The sequence below is a fragment of the Malus sylvestris genome, chromosome 16 (assembly GCF_916048215.2).
Source record: "Malus sylvestris chromosome 16, drMalSylv7.2, whole genome shotgun sequence".
Lineage (NCBI taxonomy): Eukaryota > Viridiplantae > Streptophyta > Magnoliopsida > Rosales > Rosaceae > Malus > Malus sylvestris.
In genome coordinates this window covers 14,162,414-14,187,300 of record NC_062275.1, presented here as the reverse complement: position 1 = coordinate 14,187,300, position 24,887 = coordinate 14,162,414, and the positions used below count along the sequence as shown (strand labels likewise).

The window sequence follows — 24,887 nt, the reverse complement described above, 5'->3', positions numbered from 1 at the left end:
TTTAGCCCTTGGATGACTACCAACGGTTAGGACAGACACGTGGCAGTCATACTGCAGACCATCCAAATTTAAAAATGGGGAAATATACTGTTTGGATACAACTCAAACCTTAAACCCGGAAAGCGCGGTCCCTCGCGTCTCTACAATATCCTCGTTTAATTTTCAATGGAAATCCACATTCCCGCCCATTCCCTTGTACCAAACATTTGACCTTTCGTCCCCAATCCAAAACCCAAATCCCTCTCACTTTCTCTCTAAAATTTCAAATCTGCAAACCCTAGGAAGCAAAGCTCAGAGATGAACCAGTACCACGTCTACGAAGCCATTGGCCGCGGAAAATGCTCGGTAAGTTTGATTCAAAAGCTCGTTCGCATCTTCATCTCCGAACTCGCCGATGCGACGATTTTTAGTTCAATTAGTTGCCTAATTAATCGCATTGCTGTTGGATTTGCAGACTGTGTACAAAGGGAGGAAAAAGAAGACCATCGAGTACTTCGCGATTAAGAGCGTCGAGAAATCGCAGAAGAGCAAGCTTCTGCAAGAAGTAAGTAACTAAGTGCAGTAAGCAAACTAAGAAGCAAAATTCGGATTTAGTAATGTATGGGTTTAACTTTGGTTTGGTTAATTCAAATTCAAAGACGATTTAGGTTATAGAGTTTTGCATTTGGTGCAGGTGAAGATTCTTCACACTCTAGATCATCAAAATATCCTCAAGTTTTACTGGTGGTAAGAATTCTTTCGTCGGATATTTGCTTGTGTAATTTCGATAGGTGTTTTTATTTAATTTGAGCTAACAATTGATTTGCATATTTGTGAATTTCCTTTTTCGTGTGCCGCTATTAAATGCAGGTATGAAACTTCTGCTCACTTGTGGTTGGTTTTGGAGTATTGCGTTGGGGGCAATTTGATGACACTATTAAACCAGGTAATTGATCACTTAGTCTGCACTTCGCATCAAAGTAATGTGTACAGCTTGGGGAATTTTTTTTTTTGTTTTTTTTTGTGTAAGACGGAATTATTGCGAATTTGGTTGGTCTTAGAATGGTGCTAAACTGCTAATGTTTTACTGAAGATGATTCAGTGTTTTTAGAACTCTAATACTGATAATGTATGGAAATGTAGGATAAGCAGCTACCTGAAGAGTCAATTCATGACCTTGGGAGTGACCTTGTTAGAGCTTTGCTGTAAGAATCTTTAATTGCTTCAATTTTTTGTTCTTCTTACAAGTCTCTATTTCTTTACTTTATTTAATTCATGTTTTCGGAATGTTCACTTTGTGTTAGGTTTTTACACTCAAAGGGAATCATATACTGTGACTTGAAACCATCAAATATCCTATTGGATGAGAATGGCCGTACAAAGGTATAAGGAAGGCTATTTATTTTGCATATTTCTCTCGATTGTTTTATGTTTTTTCTCTTCATCTGAACTTGTATGTTTGCACAATGCAGCTATGTGATTTTGGATTGGCGAGAAAATTGAGCGACATATCACAAATCCCTTCTTCTTCTGTAGGTTATCTTATCCCAACATGTGAAAATCGTTTGGATAAAGTAATCTGAATGTAATTAGAAAATATGAGAATACTAATGTAGCTTTCCCTTGTTGTACATGTTTAGTTGCCGCAAGCAAAACGCGGAACACCTTGTTATATGGCTCCTGAGCTGTTTGAAGAAGGGGGTGTTCATTCGTATGCATCTGACTTATGGGCCCTTGGTTGTGTACTGTATGAGTGCTATGCTGGAAGGCCTCCTTTTGTTGGTAGGGAGTTTACTCTGCTGGTAAAATCCATTATCTCAGATCCAACACCGCCTCTACCTGGCACTCCTAGCCGTCCTTTTGTCAATCTCATAAATTCTTTACTCATAAAGGATCCGGCAGAAAGAATACAGTGGCTTGAACTTTGTGGTCATGCTTTCTGGAGGACTAAGTTAACTGCAGTGCCTCTGCCTCCTCAGCCTGCTTTTGATAATATGCTAGAGCAATATGCTAAGCCATGTCTGTCAGAGCGCAATGGGGATAAATCTTCCCAAATCAGAACTGCTAAATGTCGCCAAAATGATGTTAAAGGAACTTTTAAGCAGGATGAGAATTCTATTTTAGGAGCAAAAGGTCATGAGACTCCAGTAAAGGGGACACCTGGGGGCCGCAGAACTCAAGCAAAGGTTTCTGGCAGAGGGGTTGATGAAAACCAAAAGGGTCCTTCTTGTGCCACTAGGGGTGTGAATCTTTTGAGGCTCTCAAGAATCGCAAAACAGAACCTGCAGAGGGAAAATGAGAAGGAAAACTACCGCAGGCCGGTGTCTACTGATACTGAGAATGATTCTGAAGTCAAAATTGAGAACACGGATATGGAACTTGACTTTAATGAGAACGCGGAAGAAGACACACAGGATGAATCTGATGGGTCCGATATCCAAGGTTGTACACCTGATAACAAATTTTCAAGTCAGCACCAGGGTAAAATGGAAGAAATGGAAAACAACTTGAACCATTCAGATGCCCTGCCTGTGGTTAGTACACCTGCCTCAGATGAATCCAGAGTTCATAATCAGGAACCATCTCCCCAGAATATTGAAATGGCTACAATTCCACCCAGTGCCAGTCCTCAAATTAAAAATCAGAGATTTAAAGAAGGTTCAGGATTGGCAGTTGACTATGATTCTTCAAAATCTCCGAATAACCTTTCACAAGTTCTTTGGCATCCAACAGATCTCTCAGTCAGACCCGTGATGCCCACCAGAAAATCTGATAAAAACTCGGAGGTAATTCCTTCTCTTCCCTTTGAGGCACTGCAAGCCTCTGACTTTGTGAAGATCTCTAAAGAGCAGTTGGATGCACTCAGTAGTAAGATTATAGCCATTTTTAATGGGAACAGTAGCATTGGTGAGAAGCAAAATGTAATTAGATACCTTGAGATGTTAAGCAATAATGCTGATGCTGCAAATATCTTGACCAATGGACCTATCATGCTTCTGCTGGTTAAAATGCTCCGGCTGTCCAAGGCTTTGGCTTTACGTGTCCAACTTGCTTCACTGGTTGGTTTGTTGATTCGACATTCTACTTTTATTCAAGATGAATTGGCAGATTCGGGAATTTTGGGTTCACTTGCTGATGGCCTTAGAGACAAGCAGGAAAAGGTGAGGAGGTTTTCTATGGCTGCTTTGGGTGAGTTACTATTCTATATATCCACCCAAATTGATCATGCAGACAACAATCCAATAGAGTCTCCATCAAAGGAAAGCCGGTCCACATCTGGGTGGCAGGTTAGTGTCATAAATATTGCAACTTGTTGCATATGCTCCTGCTCATAGAAAGATTGACTGTTATACTCTAATAGTCTGTACTTTTACTCTTAACCGAGTAAAAGGTTTAGTGGTATATTATATATGTATATGCTCTTTTAAAACTACCATTTTTTGTTTCCTCATCATTTGGAAGTTAAAAATATGTTCTACCAAGAGAACTGTTACTACTGAATGTCCTTGAGTACTTACCCTTTCTTTTTGTCACTGATAAGTTATTCTCCTTGGGGCAGGTGTCAAATGCATTGCTTTCTTTGGTTTCATCAATTTTACGAAAAGGAGAGGACGATCTAACTCAATTATATGCATTGAGGACGATAGAAAATATTTGCAGTCAAGCAGGGCCCTGGGCAGCTCGTTTGACTAGCCAGGACATGATTAATAACCTATGCTATTTATACAGGGCTGCTGGAAAACAGGAGAGCATGAGGCTCACAGCAGGATCATGCTTGGTCCGTCTGGTTCATTTTAATCCACCTAGCATTCAACCAGTAATAGAGAAGCTCTCTTTAAAGGAAATAGCATCAGCACTTGTGAAGGGCAGTCTGCGTGAACAGCAAATAAGCTTAAACCTCTTAAACATGGCCATGCTTGGAAGTCATATGTTAACGAATGTTGGCAGGTATCTCCTCCCACTGATGGAGGATAAGAATCTTGTCCCAAGTTTAGTGTCTCTTATTGATCAGGGAAGTGAGGTTTTGAAGGGAAAGGCACTTGTTTTCGTTGCTCTTCTTTGTAAGAGCAGTAGGAGGTGGCTGCCGCATTTTTTTTGCCATGCCAAGTTGCTTTCTGTGGTGGACAGGCTGGTGAAAGAGAAGGACCATTATGTGCAGCAGTGTTTAGAGACATCTTTGTGTGTTATGGCGTCTACTATACCCAGTTTACTGGATACGATTACTGGAGATATTCAGAAAATGATGGGAGGCAGGCGCCATGGGTATCAATCTCCCCTTAACGGTAGAGCTGCTCCAAAGACCAATATTTATATGTTTCCTGTAGTTCTCCATCTTCTTCGGAGCTTGTCTTTTAAGCGCAAGGTGGTGAGTGAACAGGTCCTGCAGCAGTTGGCAAATCTAATGAAACTCGTGGAGACACCATTTCAGGTGGGTGGCAGCCTAGCCATTCTGTGTTATTTATAGTCATTGCTAGTCTTCTCATTGCTATCACGATGCTTATAATTATGGTGTGATTAGATGAGCTAACTGTTAGTTATTGGAACTTGGGATGTTATGCAACTTGCCCGGTGCTTAGGTACTTTCTCTTGGCAAGTGATCCAAGGTTGTTATAGGTTGTTAAAATGCTTGAGCAAGTGACAACCTGATCACTTCCACTATACAATGCCATTTATTTTCTAAATAAATCACTAGTAATAGACTCATTGGCTTTTAAGTTGACATGCGGAGGGCTAAGGCATAAAAGTGCATTAGCTTGGACTTCTGGTACATTTATACTATGTGGAGTGAAAGGCAGTTATAGTCCCAACTTATGATGAGAAGTGGTAACAGATTAATGTTTTCTTGTGTGTTTGTGTGGTTTAACGGTCAGATCTAAGTTGGTCCACTTGTGTACATCAACAGAAAGAAAACGTAATATGGTGACATTGATACTGATAAATAATTTACTATTGATTTCCAGGGCAGGGATGACTTCCAGATTACCCTTCTTCGAATTCTTGAGTCTGTCTCAGAGGAGTCACATGTAATTCTTGAAAGCCCTGACGTTTTTATTCATGAAGTTCTCCCCAGTTTGGCTGTTCTTTATAAGGGTAACAAGGATGGTGATGCCAGGTTTCTGTGCTTGAAAATTTTGTTTGACGTGATGGTAATTTTTCTGAATGAACAGTCTGAAGATCAGCAAAGGTCCAATGAACTGGAATCCATATCCAATAAGAATTTTCTTCCTCTTTTCCCGTCCTTAATTGAAGATGAAGATCCGATTCCCTTGTACGCACAAAAGCTTCTTGTGATGCTTATTGAACTTAATTACATCAAAATTGCAGACATTCTAGATCTTAAGATAGTCTCGCAATGCTTTGAGTTTTTGCTCGGTGATCTCTCAAGTGCAAATGTGAATAATGTCATGCTATGTCTGGCTCTGACATCGGCACCTGAAATGGAAACCAAGTTGCTCTCTCAACTGAAGGTAGTTCGGAAAACAGGAAACCTTCTAGAGTTTGTGTATGCAAAAGATATGGAAGATTTTCTGGAACCAACCCTTGGCTTATGCAGGGCTTTCCTTCTACGGTCAGTGAGTGGTAGAAAAGGCTTCATCTATTCAAAAGAACCTGCTCTTCTAGGTGATGCATCTTCCGAGGCAAGCGGTGCTGATCAGCAACAAGGCATTAGAGATATCATGGACTTCGGCAGCAATGTTGGCGTCTTACTAGAGTTGAGTAGATCCCACGGAGTTAATGTGGCAGATCTAGCTTCAGAATGCGTTGTCTTGTTGCTCAAGGCAGCTCCAAGGGAAGCCACTGCTGGTCTGCTAACTAATCTTCCAAAAATTACTGCAGTCCTCGAGTCTTGGCGTAGGGGCACATCTCACCTATTGGTGCAGCGGGTGCTGCATGCCCTCGGTTATTCTTGTAGGCAATATTTGTTACACGCAATGATACTGTCGATATCTATACCCGAGATCTCAAGAATTGAAGGCATTGTTTCTGAGCTTAAAGGTTCAGGTGTACCTGTTTTAGCCACTGCTGCTTTCCATGTGGCTGTGGAGTTGCAACGGCTGCCTCGCTGCCTGTAAACCGTGAAGGCAAGACGCTTGTTTTTTTTTGTCTCTTTCGTATCATCACAATTATAATCTCTCGAGTGTAACGATGGCATGCAAATCAATCGGCTTCTCCTGAGTTCTTGACAAAGAATCGCCAACTCATGAAGGTGAGTATTTGTTCTGCATTATGTTAGGGCCCATCCAGCTCTGGTTGGCTTGTTGTATAATCTTTTCAGACTTATATCTCCATTGGAATTCAATTTCTTTCGATATATATCTTTTTCTGGCATTTGCTTCACTGCAATTCGATCAAAACTTCATACGCTAATCATCCCAAAATGCTGATTATTTGTGGTACGAAATTGTTTAGCTGTTCGATTAAGGATGAACGAATCCACATTGAAATCTGGTACGCAAAGGTTGTGAATTTCTGGCCTTTGTGGCAAGGCTTGTTCTGAATTTATTTATTTATTTATTTTTTTAACAAACGATATTATCTATGGGGGTGGGGGAGTGGGTTAAATCTTACACTAAGAACTTGTTTGGATGTGCTTTTAAAATGATTGAAATCGCTTTTGGTGAAAATAAATTATGCTTCTTGTAGAAAGCACTTCAAATGCTTTTGGAATCTAAAAACATTTTCTCTAAAAACATTTTCAGTCATTTTAAAAGTACATCCAAACGAGCCTTAGGCTAGTTATAGTAATGTGGTTCAAATTCGTTGTTCACGAGAATCGAACTTAAAACTTTTTCACTAACAAGTGAAGATAAATACCATTAGATAATAAATATTATATTTTATTGAGACATTGGTTATTATATTTCACGCAAATATTTGATGCACGCATAATAGGCTCACATGCATCAACAAATAATTACTGTTTATAAGCGTGTCCAACTGATGGTAACATTTCTCAAGAAATAAACCAAACTTTGATTTCATCTACCAACAAAAAAAAAAAGGAATTGTTTAAAATGATCGGAAATTAAATCTTAATTGCTAACCGACTAAAATCAAATGCCAAAAATATAGTGACAATATTACAATAAAATATCAAGACATAATAATTAGATATGAGGAAATGGGAGGAATGGTCCTTAACTATCCTAGAATTGTAGCTTTAGTCCCTAAACTAAAAAATCATTATATTTGGTCCTTGAACTTGATAAGATGTGGAGTGTTAGTCCTTCATTACCAATTCCGTTAAGCTTTAGTTAAAAGTGTTTATATGTTAGTTTCACCTGTATATATATACTTGCTAGTTCTTCCTCCAGTTCTGAGTCAGGATCTCAATTAACTGAGAACCTAGTTTTAAGTCTTTTACATAAAATAAGAATTCTAAAATGGTATTCTAAAATTACAATAGTAATAGAAGATTTTCATTTAGAAACAATTGCTTTGATTGATTCAGGTGCAGATTTAAATTGTATTCAAGAAGGGTTAATACCTACTAAATATTTTCATAAATCGACAGAAATACTTAGTGATGCTAATCAATCACCTATGCATTTGAAATATGAAATACCTAAGGCGCATGTTTGCCAAAATAATGTTTGTTTCAAAACCTTATTTGTTTTGATCAAAAATATTTCTGATTCAATTATATTAGGACTTCCATTTTTAGCACTCATATATCCCTTTAAAGTTTATCATAATAAAATTACCACCAGAGTCTTAGGACAGAAAGTCATGTTTGAGTTCTGCCTGGAAACAGACCTAAAAAAACTAAGACATTTAGAGAAAAACAATATTTCAAAAACTATTAGTATTATCACTAATAAGTCACAGCATATTAATTTCTTAAAAGAAGAAATTAATCACAAAAGAATTGAAGAACAGCTAACAAATAAGTCTTTGTTAGAAACTATTAATAATTTTCAAAAGAAACTTATTAATGAAGTCTGTTCTGATATCCCCAACGCTTTTTGGCATCGTAAGCAACACATAGTTAAACTTCCTTATATAAAGGAGTTTAATGAGTCTAAAATACCTACTAAGGCTAGACCCATCCAAATGAGTCAAGAAGTCATGGAATTCTGTAAAACGGAAATCCAAGAACTTCTTAATAAAGGAATTATCTGTAAAAGTAAATCACCATGGTCTTGTCCTGCATTTTATGTTCAGAAAAATGCAGAATTAGAAAGAGGAACTCCCATATTAGTTATTAACTATAAACCTTTGAATGAAGTTTTGGAATGGATTAGATATCCAATTCCTAACAAAAGAGATTTAATCAAAAGACTTTCTCAAGCAGTTATTTTTTCAAAATTTGATATGAAATCAGGCTTTTAGCAAATTCAAATCAATGAATCTGATAAATACAAAACAACTTTCGTAACTCCTTTTGGACATTATGAATGGAATGTAATGCCTTTTGGTTTGAAAAATGCTCCTAGTGAATTTCAAAATATTATGAATGAAATTTTTAATCAGTATAGCCATTTTTCCATTGTTTACATTGATGATGTACTTATTTATTCAAAGTCTATAGACGAACATTGGAAACATTTGCATTTGTTTGCTAGAATAATTAAGTCCAATGGATTAGTTGTTTCTGCCTCTAAGATTAAACTGTTTCAGACAATTGTTAGATTTTTAGGATACAATATCCACCAATCTACCATCCAACCCATAGATCGAGTTATCCAATTTGCAGAAAAATTCCCAGATCAGATTACTGATAAAACCCAACTCCAAAGATTCATTGGATCATTAAATTATGTATCAGAATTTTATCCTCATATTCGTCAACAGTGTAAACCATTATTTGATCGTCTTAAAGATAATCCTCCATCTTGGTCTCCAAATCATTGTCAAACAGATTAAAACTCATGTTAAGACATTACCCTGTCTTGGCATTCCAACTCCCAACTCTTTTAAGATAGTTGAAACTGATGCATCTGATATCGGTTATGGAGGTATCCTCAAGCAAAACTCTTCTTCCGATGCCCATGAACAAATTGTCCGTTTCCATTCAGGAGTATGGAATTCTGCACAAACTAATTATAGTACTATTAAGAAAGAGATATTATCTATTGTATTATGCATTAGTAAATTTCAAGATGATTTATTAAATCAAAAATTTCTTGTTAGAGTCGATTGCAAATCTGCAAAACATGTTTTACAAAAAGATGTTCAAAACATTGCATCAAAACAGATTTTTGCACGATGGCAGGCCATATTAAGCATTTTTTATTTCGATATAGAATACATTAAAGGCAGCCATAACTGCATTCCAGATTTCTTAACGAGAGAATTTCTGCAGGGAAAGAATGTCAGGAAAGAACAACAATAGCAGCCAGAGTAGGCTTCCTGCCACTCTGCCATCTCCACCACCAAAAAAGGAATCTATTCCCGATTCCTCATCATCGGCCTTAGCCATAACAAACAGATTTGTTCCCTTAGGATCTCCATTAGGATCAACTGTTAGCCAATTCAGACCAAACTACCAAACGGCTTTAGCCAGTCCCTATGACCCATATTCTTCAATGTCATCACCTTCAACCCTAAAAATACCTAGCTTTGCTAAAACATCCCCTTATGTCAAAAAACATCCTATGGAATAACTTTTTTCTATCCCTCATCATATCAATAAACGGCAATCGCCAGACAAAATAGCCAAAACCATTTTCCCCCCAAATCTCCATTACATCCCTACTGAAAATTTCAAATCCTTTCAATATTATCAAGCCATTCTCTCTGCAACTGAAAGAGTTTCCATTAAACCCATTTACAGCACTACCCATCAAACTCCTAAACTTCTATACCATTCAATACACATTGGAAAATTCATCACTGAATAAGAATGGGGAATCCCTCTCTACCATACCAAACAATTAGCCATCCAAAATGAACTCATCCCAAACAACAGATATAATTATTTTGATTATATCCAAGCTTGGACCAATACTTTCCTTCACTAAACACCCGATTTTTCTCATTCATGGTTTGTAACCTTTGAAAAAATTTCAAATTAAACTTCCTAGCCTGGTTTCCAAATTGGTGGTCTACTCATGGCCCAACTGCCAGTTTACTTCCAGAAAATCTCATGCAATTTCTTTCCTCTGGTTTCCAGCAGCATTTTGACAGAAGTCATTTTGACTCTAGAATCACCCTCCTTTCATTGTTTATGACAAAATACAAAGTCCCTTGGATATTTAAATGGAATTATGAGTATGAAACAGGAGAAATTTACAGAGCCCGTTGGGTCAAGTGGTGGGATAAATTTGACTGTTGTAGAATTATCAGCCTAGTCTCATCGGAATTCCCAAGTTCTCCTGCTCCAGCTTTAACTCCGCCAGCACCAGCTACACAGGCATTGCCTTCTGCAACACCATCATTTACTTAAGCATTTCCAGAAATCCCAGAAAACACTCAGTCATTATCGGATATTAGTCCCTCATCCTCCCTCAAAGGCAACCAGCCCAAGACAGCAAAATCCTCCAAATCTTCCAGCTCGAAGAAAAAAGGAAAATCTTCCCAACTCCTGAAGATGGCTGATAAGCTCATAGCAAAAGCAGCTCTGCTCCAAAGTTCCAGTGATGAAGAAGATGTCTCCAGTTCAGACTCATCAGACGTTTCGTCTCAACCAAAGAATTGGGCGGATCAAGTTGACAGGTATCCAGATGCCCAGGACCCGTATGATTTGTAAATCGCACAGTAAAGGTCAGGTGAATTCCACAGTAAAAGCAGCATTCAGCAGTAGTAGCAATCATTCACCCGACAAGTTACTATTCATAAATAGTAAAAATCACTTTTTACTATTCATTTATTACTCCAGACAACATCATCGTGATTACACAGTGAAAGCTTCATCATTCCTCAGCCTTTACAACATTTAGCACATGCAGAAGACATAAGGAACGGGAATCCCGGATCTCAATTATCAACCCTCTACTATATCTACGAAGCTCATACAGAGAGGAGGGGACTTCGATCGAACTCAGAAATTCTGCGAACTTTTCCTAAGAATAGAAGCTATCTCTAAGCTCCGTTTTCATCCACCAAAATATTAAACACTTGTAATTTTAATTTTCAATCAAGGATGCCTGCGAGCTCCATTGTTTCCTCAATGAATCGTCAGTAGACGAACTGTAGGTTTCCAATTTGAAATAAAATTACTTTCAAATTTATATTTGCATCATTAATTTTAATTCATTATTTTATCATGTATACTACATCTACTTTCAACCTAGTTTTATTTGTTTATGTTCTTTTAATTGATTCATTTGGATTCCAGTTTCCTATTAATCACAATTTGATATTAATCAAATTCCTTGATCTTCTAGTCTCCATCTACATATTTGGCTTCCGCACCCATTTGGTATCAGAGCCAAGTGAGTGGTAATTGCATTAGCATCTTTATAATCTCCATTATAATTCTCACTTTCAAGCTTCCATTTTACAGTTTATCTTATCTCTCAGTCTTTATAGTCGTTTGTCCAAACTCCCAAACCAAACAGTAAGGCGTGTTCCAAACAATAAGACCCAGGAGAGGCATGAGCGGATCGCATGAGCAGGAAAGGGGTTTAGCTAGCGCACGAGGAAGGTGAATGAGTATAAGTTTTCTGTATTTTGTTTGCTAGAACTGTGATTATTATGAGTAGATTATTTAGATCTAATTCAATGGCCAGCACTAGCTCTAGAACTAGTTTGGGTACTATACCAGATATTGTTAATGAAGAACAAAAACTTGATTTTCAAACTGATGATAGCATAGACTTTGGAGATTGGAATATCCCCAAGGTTTCTAGTAAAAACATTTATAAAAATAAATGGTCAATGACCTCATTTAGAAGTGAACATCATGTTAAGATAGTTGAAAAAGCTTATGCTCTTAGTAAAGAACATGAGACTTGTCAATTGTTTTCTCCAGAACAAATCAAATTCCATCGGAAAGATGGTCATAATTATATTCATATTGGATTAGTTCAAATAGCTGTTAAACTGTTAACGCGAAAAGGTCTTAATACCTCAATTTTATTATGTCTCCGAGATGCTAGATTCACTAATTTTAGTGATAGTATACTTGGAATGATCGAGTCAAGCTTATATAATGGACCTATCCATTTTGATTGCTTTCCAGATCTCACCATCAGCCTTTCAGATCCACATATGTTAAAAGCACTCACCCTAAACATTAAAACTTCAGGATACCAAGTCCTTGAAGGAACACAACCCTTGGCATTAATTTATAGAGTTTACTACAAAGTCATTGGTACAAATATGAACTTTCAGGCTTTAACCAAAAGTCCGAAAGATCATACACTTTTAATTCAAACCAATCAAGAAAATGCAAACATAAAAGTCCCTAGAACTATTAGATGGTCAGACATTAGATTACCCTCAGATTGGTGTTTAATTAATGAAAGTAAGTCAGTAGCTATCCAAAACAGTCTAGTCAATTTAGACAACATAGAACAGTACTTTGACGGGACTGTCAAAATTAATTTTGATCGTCCAACTAGAAGATCTTGTGAATCAGTTCATTCACGAAGATCATTTGCTCCTAGCATAAACTCTTTTTCTGGATCCATACCAACCGATAGGACGGGTCAAGATCAAGAGTTAATCAATTCATTAGCTAATAGGAAATTAAAATTTGTAGACACTAGCTCATCTGTTACCCAACAGGAATTAGTCAATGACTTAATTAACATAAAATTAAAATCAGTAGAAACAGCTTCTCAAGTTACCCATCCGGTTTATCAACCACAAACCCAAGATCAAGGAGAACAAACTTCTCCTACTCAATCTGACTTCGAGGCGAGTTATGATCACCACCAACTTTTAGTTTTAAATAAACCATTTAAAAAGAATAGTAAAAGGCTCAACTGAAGCCGAAGAGAATATTCCAAGAAGGAATATTTTTAGAAGTAAATATACACAAGAAGAAAATTAGTAATTCTAAAGAAATGGAATGAATTCATGGAAAAACACAGATTTGAAGTATTTTTCTTCGATTATGTTGACAAATATTACGAGTCTGATAAAAAACTTGAGGTAATAACCAAAGAAAATTGGCTCAAGCAAGACAAGACTATTGTCTCCTCTAGCCATCCTCCCCAAGAAACTATTTTAATCACGAAAAGTAATACCCAGATCCCTACAACTCCTTTTAAGATCCCCAAAGATGATTTCGGAATTGCAAAACCCATTGTTGAACAAAACAATTTTACCAATCAAAGTCTTCATACTATTGGTAAACAACTTGATAAAATCGAAACCAAAATTGACAAGATTTCCCAATCAAAACCATTAGTCAAAGAAAAACCTTTGATTAATTTCCCAGGATCTTCTTCAAATACAGTAGCTTTGAAAACAACCTCTGCTTCCACAAATCAAAAAATTGAACAAATGTTATTAGAATTAAAGAAAGAAAAAATTGTCCAAACCATAAACCATCCTGAGGATTCCAATCAGGAAAACTCTACATCATCCTCTGAGTCAGAAAACGATTCAGATTCTATCCAAAAAGTTGAACAGGCTTTTCAACATCTTGAATTAAAACGTATTAACAACAGAAGAGTCAATCCTACATCTCTTACAAAAAACTGGTACCCCAGACCAACTCTTCCTGATATTCAATTTGAAGAAAGGAATATTCAGAACCAATTCTCTGTCTCTTCTGACAAACTCAATGAATGGAATATAGATAGATTGTCAGAACAGGAGCTTCTTAATAAACTCCAACATATTTCCATGGTTGCTAATAGTTATATTACCAATCATAATCTTCCCCAAACCACCATCATTGATTTATTGGTCATTGGATTCACTGGAATGCTTCATTCCTGGTGGGAGAAACATCTCACTGAAGAATCCATAAATGAAATAAAACATGCTGTTAAAAGAGATGAAGAAGGAATACCTATCTTTGATGAACAAATAGGACAAGGCGTCCCTGACGCAATTAACACATCACTTTTTACAATCATAGAACATTTCATAGGCACACTCAGTAATGTCACTTCTAGAATCCATGATCAACTCAGCAATCTGAGATGTCCAACTCTAAGCGACTTTAGATGGTACAAAGATGTATTCATGTCTAGAGTCATGCTCAGAGAAGACAGTAATCAGCCTTTTTGGAAAGAAAAATTCATTAATGGATTACCAAATTTATTTGCTCATAAAATCCGAAGTGTTTTGGTTAATGAATAAGGTATCATACCATATCAAACTCTCACCTATGGAAATATAATTAATATTATCCAAAAGGAAGGTTTGAAAATGTGTATAGATATGAAAATCTCAAAACAAGTCAACAAAGATAAATCTATCGCTAAGTATGAATTAGGAACGTTCTGTATATATATATATATATATATATATAGAATAGGATCAATGGATAAATATTTTTATATGTACTTTTACACTGTTTTTAAGCCTTTTGATTACATGACATCCAAGGTTTCTTATTTATTCATTAAATGACATGGATGCTTATATGGATTTTAATTACTATTAAAGATAAAATAAAACTGAAAAAAAACATAAAATCTGAAAAATTAAAAATATAATTAAAAAAGGAAGATAATTTAACTGAAATTGGTTCTCCCATTCCCATTTCGATCAAGACTTGGATTCAAACTTTGAACGCTAATAAAAATATCATGAAACTTCTTCTTTAAATTCATATGCTTGTGCAATTAAACACATGCCTGATTTCACCCATGTATTGAAGGGTTCTCGCAAACAGACCTGATATTATCAGAGAAGATTATATGAAGAATATGACGTTCCTCCCATCCACAATCAGGTAAAATCTCAATTTACCAAAAAGTTATTGGTTCCAGTTGCTTGCATTTGTGATGAGACACTTCTACTTTGTGGGGTTTGCTTAACTCATTATAGCATATGGCATGCATTGCTTCAGGTTGCCTTCGACATAATGGAAGAAGAAATGGGGCGACCCCTCGAAGATGTTTTCAGTTTCATGATTTTTTTATTAGGATTCAAAGTTTGAATCCAAGTCTTCATCGAAATGGGAATAGGAGAACCAATTTCAGTTAAATTATCTTCATTTTTTAATTATATTTTTAATTTTCCAGATTTTATTTTTTTCAATATTATTTTATCTTTAATACTAGTTAAAACCCACATAAGCATCCATGTCATTTAATGAATAAATAAGAACCATTGGATGTCATGTAATCAAAATGCTTAAAAACAGTGTAAAAGTATTTGTAAAAATATTTGTCCCTTGATCTTATCCCATATATATATAATAGAAAAGATGAAAATTACAACAAAAATTGGGCCTACCTCATCCACCAACACTTGCAGCCCACCCCTTCACCTTCAATCTTTGATACACTACCCGCCAACCTCCCACTTCCAACCCCCAATCGTTAATCCCCACTCCCCAGCCAACACCAACCTGTAGCCCACGGAGCACAGCCTTCACCCAAACCCCAAACCTGCATCCCACAAAATTCTTGAATCTTACCCGTCGAGACGGCGTGGATGTATGTCATTGTGAATTCGTTTACAAAGGGAGATGTGTTCGAAATTTGGATTAGAAACTTTCTTTTGTTTTGGTTGTTTGGAGAGTGCTACGATGATGTGGCTGGGGTTTGGAAGAGGCGAGGCAGAAGGGATGACGGGAGAGAGAGAGAGAGTGTGTGTGTTAACTTTTATATTTTTATTTATTTTTCTTTCTCTATGTTTGTATTTATTTTTATTTTGAATTTTTAAACCACGTGGCATTTGGTTAACAAAAATATGGAGCCCACAAAGACCACGTCAACAAACTAACGGAAAATCTCACAGTGTTAGTATGGAGGGACTAATGCTCTACATTTTGTTAAATTCAGGGACCAAATCTAATGAATTTTAAGTTTAATGACCAAAACTACATTTCGATCATAGTTCAGACCGTTCCTCCAATTTCCTCATTAGATATCGACGACCTGCTAAAAATTTGAAATTAAGGATTTTTTTTTTTTCTGGTCAAATTCCCAGCAAAACTTTGGATTCAACGTTCATGCATGCGTGCTGGACCCGTGATTTTTGGGGGAGGGAGGGAGAGGAGGGGTTGGGGGTTGGTATATAAATTATAATTGTTTCTTTCTTTTTTCTTCCGGAAGTTTGAGGTAACTGGCACCCTAAAGGGGTAGGACTAATCCGTAGTTGGTATATATAATTGTCCTTGAATGCTTGCCCTTTTCTAATCCATCATTGATTGCAGATCTCTGCATTATGAGCCAATAATGTCCGATGTAGCATGATTTTTGTTCATTTTTCACATTAAAATTTTCTTATGTTAAAATAACAATAGTTGTTCACTGACCCCGGTAAAATTTTAATGTACCATTACAAAGTTTCGATTTGATCCTGTGAAATTCCTTTGATTGGAACATCCTTCGTCGGTTAATGGTTCAATTCAATCTAGTTGTTGACCTGCTCGTGCTGGACCCGTGACTTTTGGGGAGGGAGGGAAGGAGGGAGGGGTTGGGGGTTGGTATATAAATTAATTGTCCCTTTCTTTTTTTTCCGGAAGTTTGAGGTATCTCACACCCTAAGAGGTAGGACTAATCCTTAGTTGGTATATATAATTGTCCTTGACTTCTTGCCCTTTTTTAGTCCATCATGTTCGGATCTCTGTGTTATGAGCCAATAATGTCCGATGCAGCTTGGTTTTTGTTCCTTTTTTTCACATTAAAATTTTCTTTGTATTAAAATAACAATAGTTGTGTACTGACCCCAGTGTGACAAATATTTGGAATTCTTGATTTTTTGACTTGGCTGTGGATGATGACTGGAGAGTACTCATAAGTTGTTTGCTACTTATGCAAGATCTACACATCCTTGTATAAAAGATTTAATGTTGATTTTTCGACATGCGCATTATTGATTCACAGGTTGTGACATCAATCAACTCTTCCATGAACTTCTTCTTTTATTTTTTATTATTTTTTTTAAATTTTATTTATTTATTTGAGTTTGCAATTAGGTTGCATCAAAAGTGGTGGATTGTTCCGATTCTTCAATCTCATTGCTTCTTGGGTTCAAACATTCTTCATAATTTAGATGAATTTAGTGTAAATTATGTCGTCATTTGTTTAAAAAAAAAGATCAAATAAAAAAATATATCATTTGAATATTTCTTTTAATTGATGGCCTTAGAACTCAACATCAATATAATATCTTCATTATCCATTTGAATCAAACCTGAGACCTCTCACTTACAAGTGAAGAACAATAGCAGTAAGCTGTAGAACTAGTTAGTAATTGTTTGTCAATGCATATTAAAACTCTTTTTGGGACTTTAAGCATAAAAAAAAAAAAACAAATTAGGCAAAGTCAAACTTAATTAATGAATTTGCTTGATTGAAGTTTAGTCATTGGGTTAATGTGAGTACTTACTACTGAGATTAACTAGTGAGCAATCACTTTTTATTGTCCGATAATGTTTTAACACATATTTTATTGTTTATATATAATGTAACATGTAACATAATTTATTTATTTTAGGTACTCCTTCAAGTCGTTAGCCCTAGGCCGTCACACTCTCCACCACTGATTAGGGCCGGCCCTAAGTATTTAGGATGATGGATGGTTTTATAACATTGAAGTAATCAATTAGATTAGGAATTAAGGTTCCGGATTATCGGAAAATCAAGGGGACAGCAAGGTCACAGACCAAAAGGAAAAACAAAAAAACCATCTGACTCCAATTAAAAAATATGCTCAAGTCATCTCCGATCTTTGATCTTTGTCTCTTCCCTACACATGCCAACCTGTATTTGCTCAAATCCACCGAAACTTCACTCTACCCATGTGGCACATTGGTCCCACCTAAACAGAAACGTTTCAATGTGCTGGGAACACGGCCGAGTGTACAAGTGTAATAATACAATTGATTGGAAACTTGAAAAATGATTTCAACCAATTTGTATTATTACATTTGATGTACTGAACCGTGTTTCCGACAAAATGAAAATTCTCTCAACCTAAAACTTCTAACCATCTGCATGATACTGTTACTTAGTTATTAAGAACATTTACCTGCATCAGTATACAAATGATATATTTACATATATGGTGAGAATATATTAGTATAGAATTTGCTATCTACGAAATTAAAATATAAGATTTTTCATTTAAAATCGAACATAAATAAAGAGTTAGTACTAACTAGTCTAACTAGTAAGGCAACTTCTGTCATCCTTTCAAAAAGCCCAATCATAACTTCCACCAAAAGCACTTTCACTTTCACAAAAGAAATATATAAACCACACTCCCCTAAATTTTGTGCGAATTGGTATCTTCATCATTAGAAATGGCCTCTTTTTGGTTAAATATAGCCCTCATTACGGCTCTCATTGTCTCACCTCTCCTTACCTTTAATTCAAAAGCCTCAAGCATCTCAGCTTCACCAGCATTCTTCACCAACTCCCCTCCATCTTCTAATCTGCAAGGACTGCCTCCAGAAATAGCTCCACTTTTGCCATCTCCAGGTCCGGAGGTGCCTACCACTCCAACTGATTCCTCCATACCCACCATTCCCTCCAACCCGAGCCCTCCGAATCCCGACGAACTGCCTTACTCTGCACTTTCGCCATTTGGGTCACTGCCAGCTTCTTCAGCAGCATCTGCCGACTTATTTTGGACTTTGAAGTTGGCTGCTTTTGCAAGTTCAGCTGCATGTGTATTGCTTCATGCAGTTTCTTAGGGTGTAAGTCATCTTTTTGTGGGATACATGATTCAATTCTCATTGGTTGTAGTCAAAATTGTCCAATATATATGTATAGTATTACTTTTTGTATAGGTTAGAGAACTTTTAATTGATTTCGAGTAATATTCAGAGTTTGTAGCTCGAATAGTTGAAGAACATTTATTTTTACATTTGAGATGTTGCATTCAGTTATCTTCTTTTTTCGACATCGATTGTATAGAAAAGAAATGCTTGGTGTCTTGCTACTCTCACTAGAGACTGAGTCTGCAACACTCATCACTTAATATTGATATAGGTAAAATACCGAAAATTACAACACCAAGTAAAGTCGCACATTGTTTTAACTAGATCGAAATCGAATAATTGAAAGTAAATTTATTTGTCAGTGCATGTGACATCCTAAGATGTACCGGAACGAATAAATTTGGCATTTTAGGTAATCTAATCTGTCTGTTTCTGCTGTCGTGATCTTTGAACACTAAGTCTCGTATAAGATTTGTTGATCTAAAAAGAGATGGCTGGATTTTAATATCTCTAGTGAATTTGTTTGTCAGACGCCAACCAAGTGGGTGGGTGGGGGCACGAATTTGAGCGAAGAAAATGTCCAACTTGGAGGTGGGTAATGGGGCCTTGGATCATCCAATGATCAAGTTTTCTTGTGTAAGATCTGGGGCCTTGAATCATCCAACGATAAAGTTTTCTTGTGTAAGATTTGAAGTAGATACATGAGTTAAGTCAGCTAATCAACATGATAATTATCCGTCATTTTGCATTTCCATACTAATAGGGCCAATTACTAAACATGGCACCATGCACCCATGTCTGAATTCCCAAATTCTCTTCGTGACTAGCAGGGCGATTGTCTATCATTATGCACCCAAGTCTGAATTCCCCAAACCCCTTCCTGACTAACATGACAGTTCGTCAGCCATGCTGCACTCAAGTCTGAATTCCCCAACTCTTCTCGACTACCAGGGGCAATGTTCCGCCATTCTACACCCCCCAAGTCTGAATTCGCCAAACTCCTTCCGAATTACCATGGCCAGTTAGTCAACATGACAGTTCGTCAGCCATGCTATACTCAAGTTTGAATTCCCCAAACTCTTCGAGTCTGTATTCCCCAAATCCTTGCTCTCAAAGTCTGAATTCCCCAAACTCTTCTTGACTAATTCCGAATCTCCCAAATCCCCTTCACAACTAAACAAGTAAGAATTTGAATTGCCACCCATCTTACAAAGGTTGAAGGTTATTGGTAGTGTTTGGAATTAAGTAACACTTACTAGTGCTTGTCACATTGATTTTCTTCTCTTTCGAGAATTGTCGTCCACGATATTTGCAGCTTATGCAAGTAAGATAAAAATAAAATTCAGCACACTAGCAAACAACTATTCATTATTTTTCTTGAGATAAAAGTAAACAAATACATAACATTAGAAACGCCACTAACGATCGATCTTCAATTAAGCGCGCTAAAACATCCATAACTAGAGATAATTAAAGTCCCAAAATCATAAAATATAAACCTCATACAAAGAAAGTAAGGGGAGAAAAAAAGGGTCCTCATGTTTGTGTTGGTTTTCTTCAAACTTCATTAAGCACTCTTCGCAACGAGATCCTCAATCAGATCAGCTGCATCTTGAACAGTGGCGATGGTCTGGGCATTTTCTTCCTCCACGGTGATGCCAAATGCCTCCTCAAGTCCCATCACAATCTCAACCTGTATCAATGGGTGCGAATATATCAATCACGATAACCAACTAAACACGGAAAAACAAACATCCATAGCAAGTTGCAACCAGTTTTGCACAAAGAGATCTATCCAAGAACGTTGTAGTCTGAAAGTTAATGATTAATTGGACTCCATAGCCTGATGTATCTATCCGCCCTATAAAACCCCTATCATTCTAAAATTCTAATTGCGTTATAGGAAAGGAAAAATAATAGAAAGCTAATGATTAATCGGCAAGGTAGAAAATAGGAACAACAAAAGATAATTGGTAATTACCGTGTCAAGAGAATCAGCACCAAGTTCTGAAAACTTTGAGCCAGCAGACACATCCACATCTTCAGCTAAAGCCAGCTGCTTCTTCACTATGCTACACACCTTGGTGATAGTGTCCGGTTTGGCCTGCAAAAAGTATTAATACCATATTACTATTATAATTATAATCACCATTACCTAACTTATATTTGACAGAGTTTTAGTACCTTTAAAGAACAAAAATGCTTTCTTAGACGACACAAGGCTAAGCATCCTATGACATGGTTATGATATTCAAAGGATAATTTGTTTTGTAGATTAAAGAAAACTGTGGAACAGTATAGGAATCATAGCGAGCCATGAGCACATGGTACAAAGCACTGGCTTTCTGAGATGCCATAGTTTTTTTATCAGGCCCTCTTTTGGCGAAACAAAGAAGACATCTGAGGTCTGTGTTAAAGGAAACAGCACTCCGTGTCTTTAGAGGACCTCAAAGGAAAAGTTGTTTCATAGATTAAACAAAACTATGGAAGAGTGTAAGCATCATAGCGAGCCAAGAGCAGATGGGTACAAAGAACTGGCTTACTGAGATGCTATGATTTTTTATCAGGCCCTCTTAGCCAAACAAAGCAGAGATCTGAGGTCTGTGTTAAAGGAAACAGCACTGCGTGTCTTAAGAGGATCTCAAAGGAAAAGTTGTTTCGTAGATTAAAGAAAACTATGGAAGAGTGTAAGCATCATAGCGAGCCAAGAGCAGATTGGTACAAAGCACTGGCTTTCTGAGATGCCCTAGTTTTTTTATCAGGCCCTCTTTTAGCCAAACAAAGAAGACACCTGAGGTCTGTGTTAAAGGAAACAGCACTCCGTGTCTTAAGAGGACCGCAAAGGAAAAGTTGTTTCGTAGATTAAACAAAACTATGGAAGAGTGTAAGCATCATAGCGAGCCAAGAGCAGGTTGGTACAAAGCACTGGCTTTCTGAGATACCATTATTTGTTATCAGGCCCTCTTTTAGCAAAATAAAGAAGACAAACTGAGGTCTGCGTTAGAGGAAACAGCACTCCGTGTCTTAAGAGGACCTCAAACGAAAAGTTGTTTCATAGATTAAAGAAAACTATGGAAGAGTGTAGGTATCATAGCGAGCCAAGAGCAGATTGGTACAAAGCACTGGCTTTCTGAGATACCATTATTCGTTATCAGGCCCTCTTTTAGCAAAATAAGGAAGACAATCTGAGGTCTGTGTTAGAGGAAACAGCACTCTGTGTCTTAAGAGGACCTCAACGTATAATTTCCTTCATTACAGGAAACTTTTAAAAAGCGGAGTGAAGATGTTAAGGGAACAAATGGATTTTCCAACATGCCCAACAAGTAATCATATTTTATCAATTCAAAAAGAACATGCATACAATAAATTAATCCAATGCCACATCACCAGAAGTGAAGATATATTTAGAATGCAGAAATTTATGTATGAGACAGATGACAATAAAAGAAAAGGTTACGGTAGTATTATGATCAATCAAGCTTACCGCACAAGAAATTTGGAGGCGCCCAGGTCGGGAACTGAGAGATGGAAAGCGCTTTCCAGTGACGGAAAAGGAAACTGATTTCAAACCAGAGCTCCTGCTGCCAGGTGCCTGCTTCAACATTCAACCATAAAAAATGAATGTCATGAATGAAATTATATCAAATAAACATGAAGAAAAAGCAGAATCTAAGGAATTGAAAATTTTCAAGTCAATATTGTTCACTTATCTAAAAAGAGATACCATGGAATAAACACCCTTCATCATAAACCTTCTAAAATAGCCAATCTCCCACATGGCAAATACCCAACACTCTTTAAATTATACGAAGGGAAAACCCCAGCTTCCATTTTATCAAAGGAAAGTCAAACAGAAAGTTCATAAATTGTTCTTAAGCAGTGACAAAAATGTTGTAAATATGAACTAAACAAAACAGAAAACTAACTAAAAACAAATTTCTAGAGGTAGAGAACTGATGGAGAGGAAGATGACCTCGGATCTCCTAAGATCTAAAACAATGTATCCACTACTCACTACCATCTTCCATGTCTCTCCGAACTCTCATCGTATCCCTTCAGTTGTACTTGAACCATAAGATTCTCCAAGTACAATACGTACAAGTGATTTTGTAGAACTATTTAAAGTCATAAAACACGAGAAACAAAACATATCCTTCAGTTGTACTTGTACCATAATTTTCTTTTGATGTTTTGGTTAATCTAAGTTCAATGCGTGCAGCAACCAGCACAATTCAATACACGATTTTTGAAACCAAGCCATTTATTGTTGTGTCCAAAAGCTAGAACTAAAGCAAAGCAACCAGCACAATTCAATAAATGATTTTCGAAACCGAGTTATTTATTCCAAAAGCTAGAACTAAAGCAAAATCATGAAGTTCAAAAGCTACCCCATGAAATAAAAAAACTGACCAAATAGCTTCAAATCACCAAATGGGGCCATCAAATGTCTAACCCAACCAGTAGCATGCAATCACTTTCCATTTCCAAACTTCAAAGTAGCAGATCAAATTATTCTAAAAACTCAATTCAATCAATTATGTCATACTCAAGCTACTCTCAGATCATTCCAAGCTCAAACTTTATGATCATCAAAAGTAAATTTTCAATCAATCAGAAATGGAAGCAAAAGCTTCTAGATTTACAGTTGACCAAAAACAATCAATACCCAGCTCAACAAATCTAACCAGATTCCCAAAAAACACAATCTGAGGGTCCAAATCTACACCCACAAACCCAAATCCGAAAAACCAGAACAAACAAGCATAGAGAAGAAAGATGGAAACTTTATCCAATTACCAAAGCGGGCTTGAAGGAGGTGGAAAGGGCAGCAGAAGCTTGGGCGAGGGAAGCCATTGCCGTCGACAGAGGAGAGATCTGGTATCGAAAGAAGTGAGAAATGGAGGAGAGAATGGGGGGCGGAGAGCACGAAGAGTGTGTAGAGAGAGAGCGTGTGTGTGATTTGGGAGGAAAAGAGTCTTCAAACAAGGGTTTTATAAGTGCCGTGGATTGGTTGTTTCTTGGTGTTTGTTGGGATTTGTTGGGCCTTTTTCTTGCTTTGTTTCCATCGAAATATGGGGCTGTTTGGCCCTCGGCCTTCTATTTTCCTTCTTCCTGTTCGGCTCCTGGTTCAGGATCCAAGGAGGGTTGTATTGATATCAAATCTTCTGTTTGGCTCGTTCATTGGACTACTAATCTGGACCGTTGATCAAGTTGACTTCTGAATTTTTGTTAGAGATATTCTTAAGCTAAGAGAAGAGAAAATATCTAAAATCAGGACGCAGTGAATTGAGGCGGCCACTAGGAAAATCAACCACTTGCAATTTATGATTTAACAAGTTTAGATTTATAGTCTAGGTACAAAAAATATCTATCTATTTAGATTGTCTAGGGAAATCAACTACTTGAGATTTATGACTAAGTTTAGATTTTTTTTTTATGAACAAACGATATTATCTATACTAAATGACATATTTATCGCAACCATGAATAACATTATCAACACTCCGGTCTTCTATACCAATGTTAGAGTGCAAATAGTGCTATTGGGAGCGTGACTTTTAGTTTAGAACTTGAAGTTTGATGAAATTTGAAGAAGTGACTTAATATTATTGAAACAGAAACTCAATTGGAAGAGAACGCAAAATAGCAAAATGTTATAGAATATAACTGAACCTAATATTCTAGAAAAATTCAAACGCAAAATAGACATGATGTAGAGAGAATTACACACAATCATCAAAAGAAGCATACATAATTTATAAAATTATTACAAAGAAGGTGAAACAAATGGGACCACCAAACACTAAAGCCTAGCCTTATGACTCATTTGAAAGTATTTTTAAAATGATTGAAATAGCTTTTCGATGAGAGTGCTTTTGGAACTAATCCTTACTAAAATTGCAAATAAATACTGAAAAAGTATTTTAAGTACTTTCTACAAGAAGCCAAATTAAAAATGCTTTTGAGATCCAAAAACACTTTCATATCTATCGAGTTCTATTTGTGACTAATAATTTGTAATTGATTCTATTTATGTGTATTTTCTTTAAATATTGTTAAAGTCGGCTGTGACACACCCCGACCTAAATCAGGGCATGCTGACCGTCACGTGAGAGTGACGTAACCATGTGCACATTGTTGAAGCAATAAAGATATAAGG

The 24,887-nt window shown here is 36.6% G+C and overlaps 3 protein-coding genes across 4 annotated transcripts; 2 read left to right on the top strand and 1 right to left on the bottom strand.

Annotated features, from left to right (window-relative positions):
- Positions 1–125: 125 nt before the first annotated feature.
- On the top strand, positions 126–6,309 carry LOC126609402 (serine/threonine-protein kinase RUNKEL-like). Its single transcript, XM_050277340.1, has 10 exons — positions 126–345; positions 455–544; positions 674–726; positions 850–925; positions 1,123–1,184; positions 1,284–1,362; positions 1,452–1,511; positions 1,620–3,266; positions 3,539–4,408; positions 4,941–6,309. Exons 1-10 carry the CDS (start codon positions 298–300, stop codon positions 6,051–6,053), a joined length of 4,098 nt encoding a protein of 1,365 aa, XP_050133297.1. The 5' UTR covers positions 126–297; the 3' UTR covers positions 6,054–6,309.
- An 11,922-nt stretch (positions 6,310–18,231) lies between these two features.
- On the top strand, positions 18,232–18,941 carry LOC126608126 (classical arabinogalactan protein 26-like). Its single transcript, XM_050275913.1, has one exon. It carries the CDS (start codon positions 18,308–18,310, stop codon positions 18,698–18,700), a length of 393 nt encoding a protein of 130 aa, XP_050131870.1. The 5' UTR covers positions 18,232–18,307; the 3' UTR covers positions 18,701–18,941.
- A 1,137-nt stretch (positions 18,942–20,078) lies between these two features.
- Positions 20,079–23,712, bottom strand: LOC126608125 (acyl carrier protein 1, chloroplastic-like). Of its 2 annotated transcripts, none has more exons than XM_050275911.1 (4): positions 23,525–23,712; positions 22,212–22,322; positions 20,709–20,831; positions 20,079–20,420 (listed from the first exon to the last, which is right to left on the bottom strand). In XM_050275911.1, exons 1-4 carry the CDS (start codon positions 23,579–23,581, stop codon positions 20,295–20,297), a joined length of 417 nt encoding a protein of 138 aa, XP_050131868.1. In that variant the 5' UTR covers positions 23,582–23,712; the 3' UTR covers positions 20,079–20,294. The 2 variants fall into 2 exon arrangements, with proteins under 2 accessions (XP_050131868.1, XP_050131869.1); XM_050275912.1 differs by having other exon boundaries at positions 22,212–22,319; positions 23,525–23,710.
- Between the last annotated feature and the right edge of the window lie 1,175 nt (positions 23,713–24,887).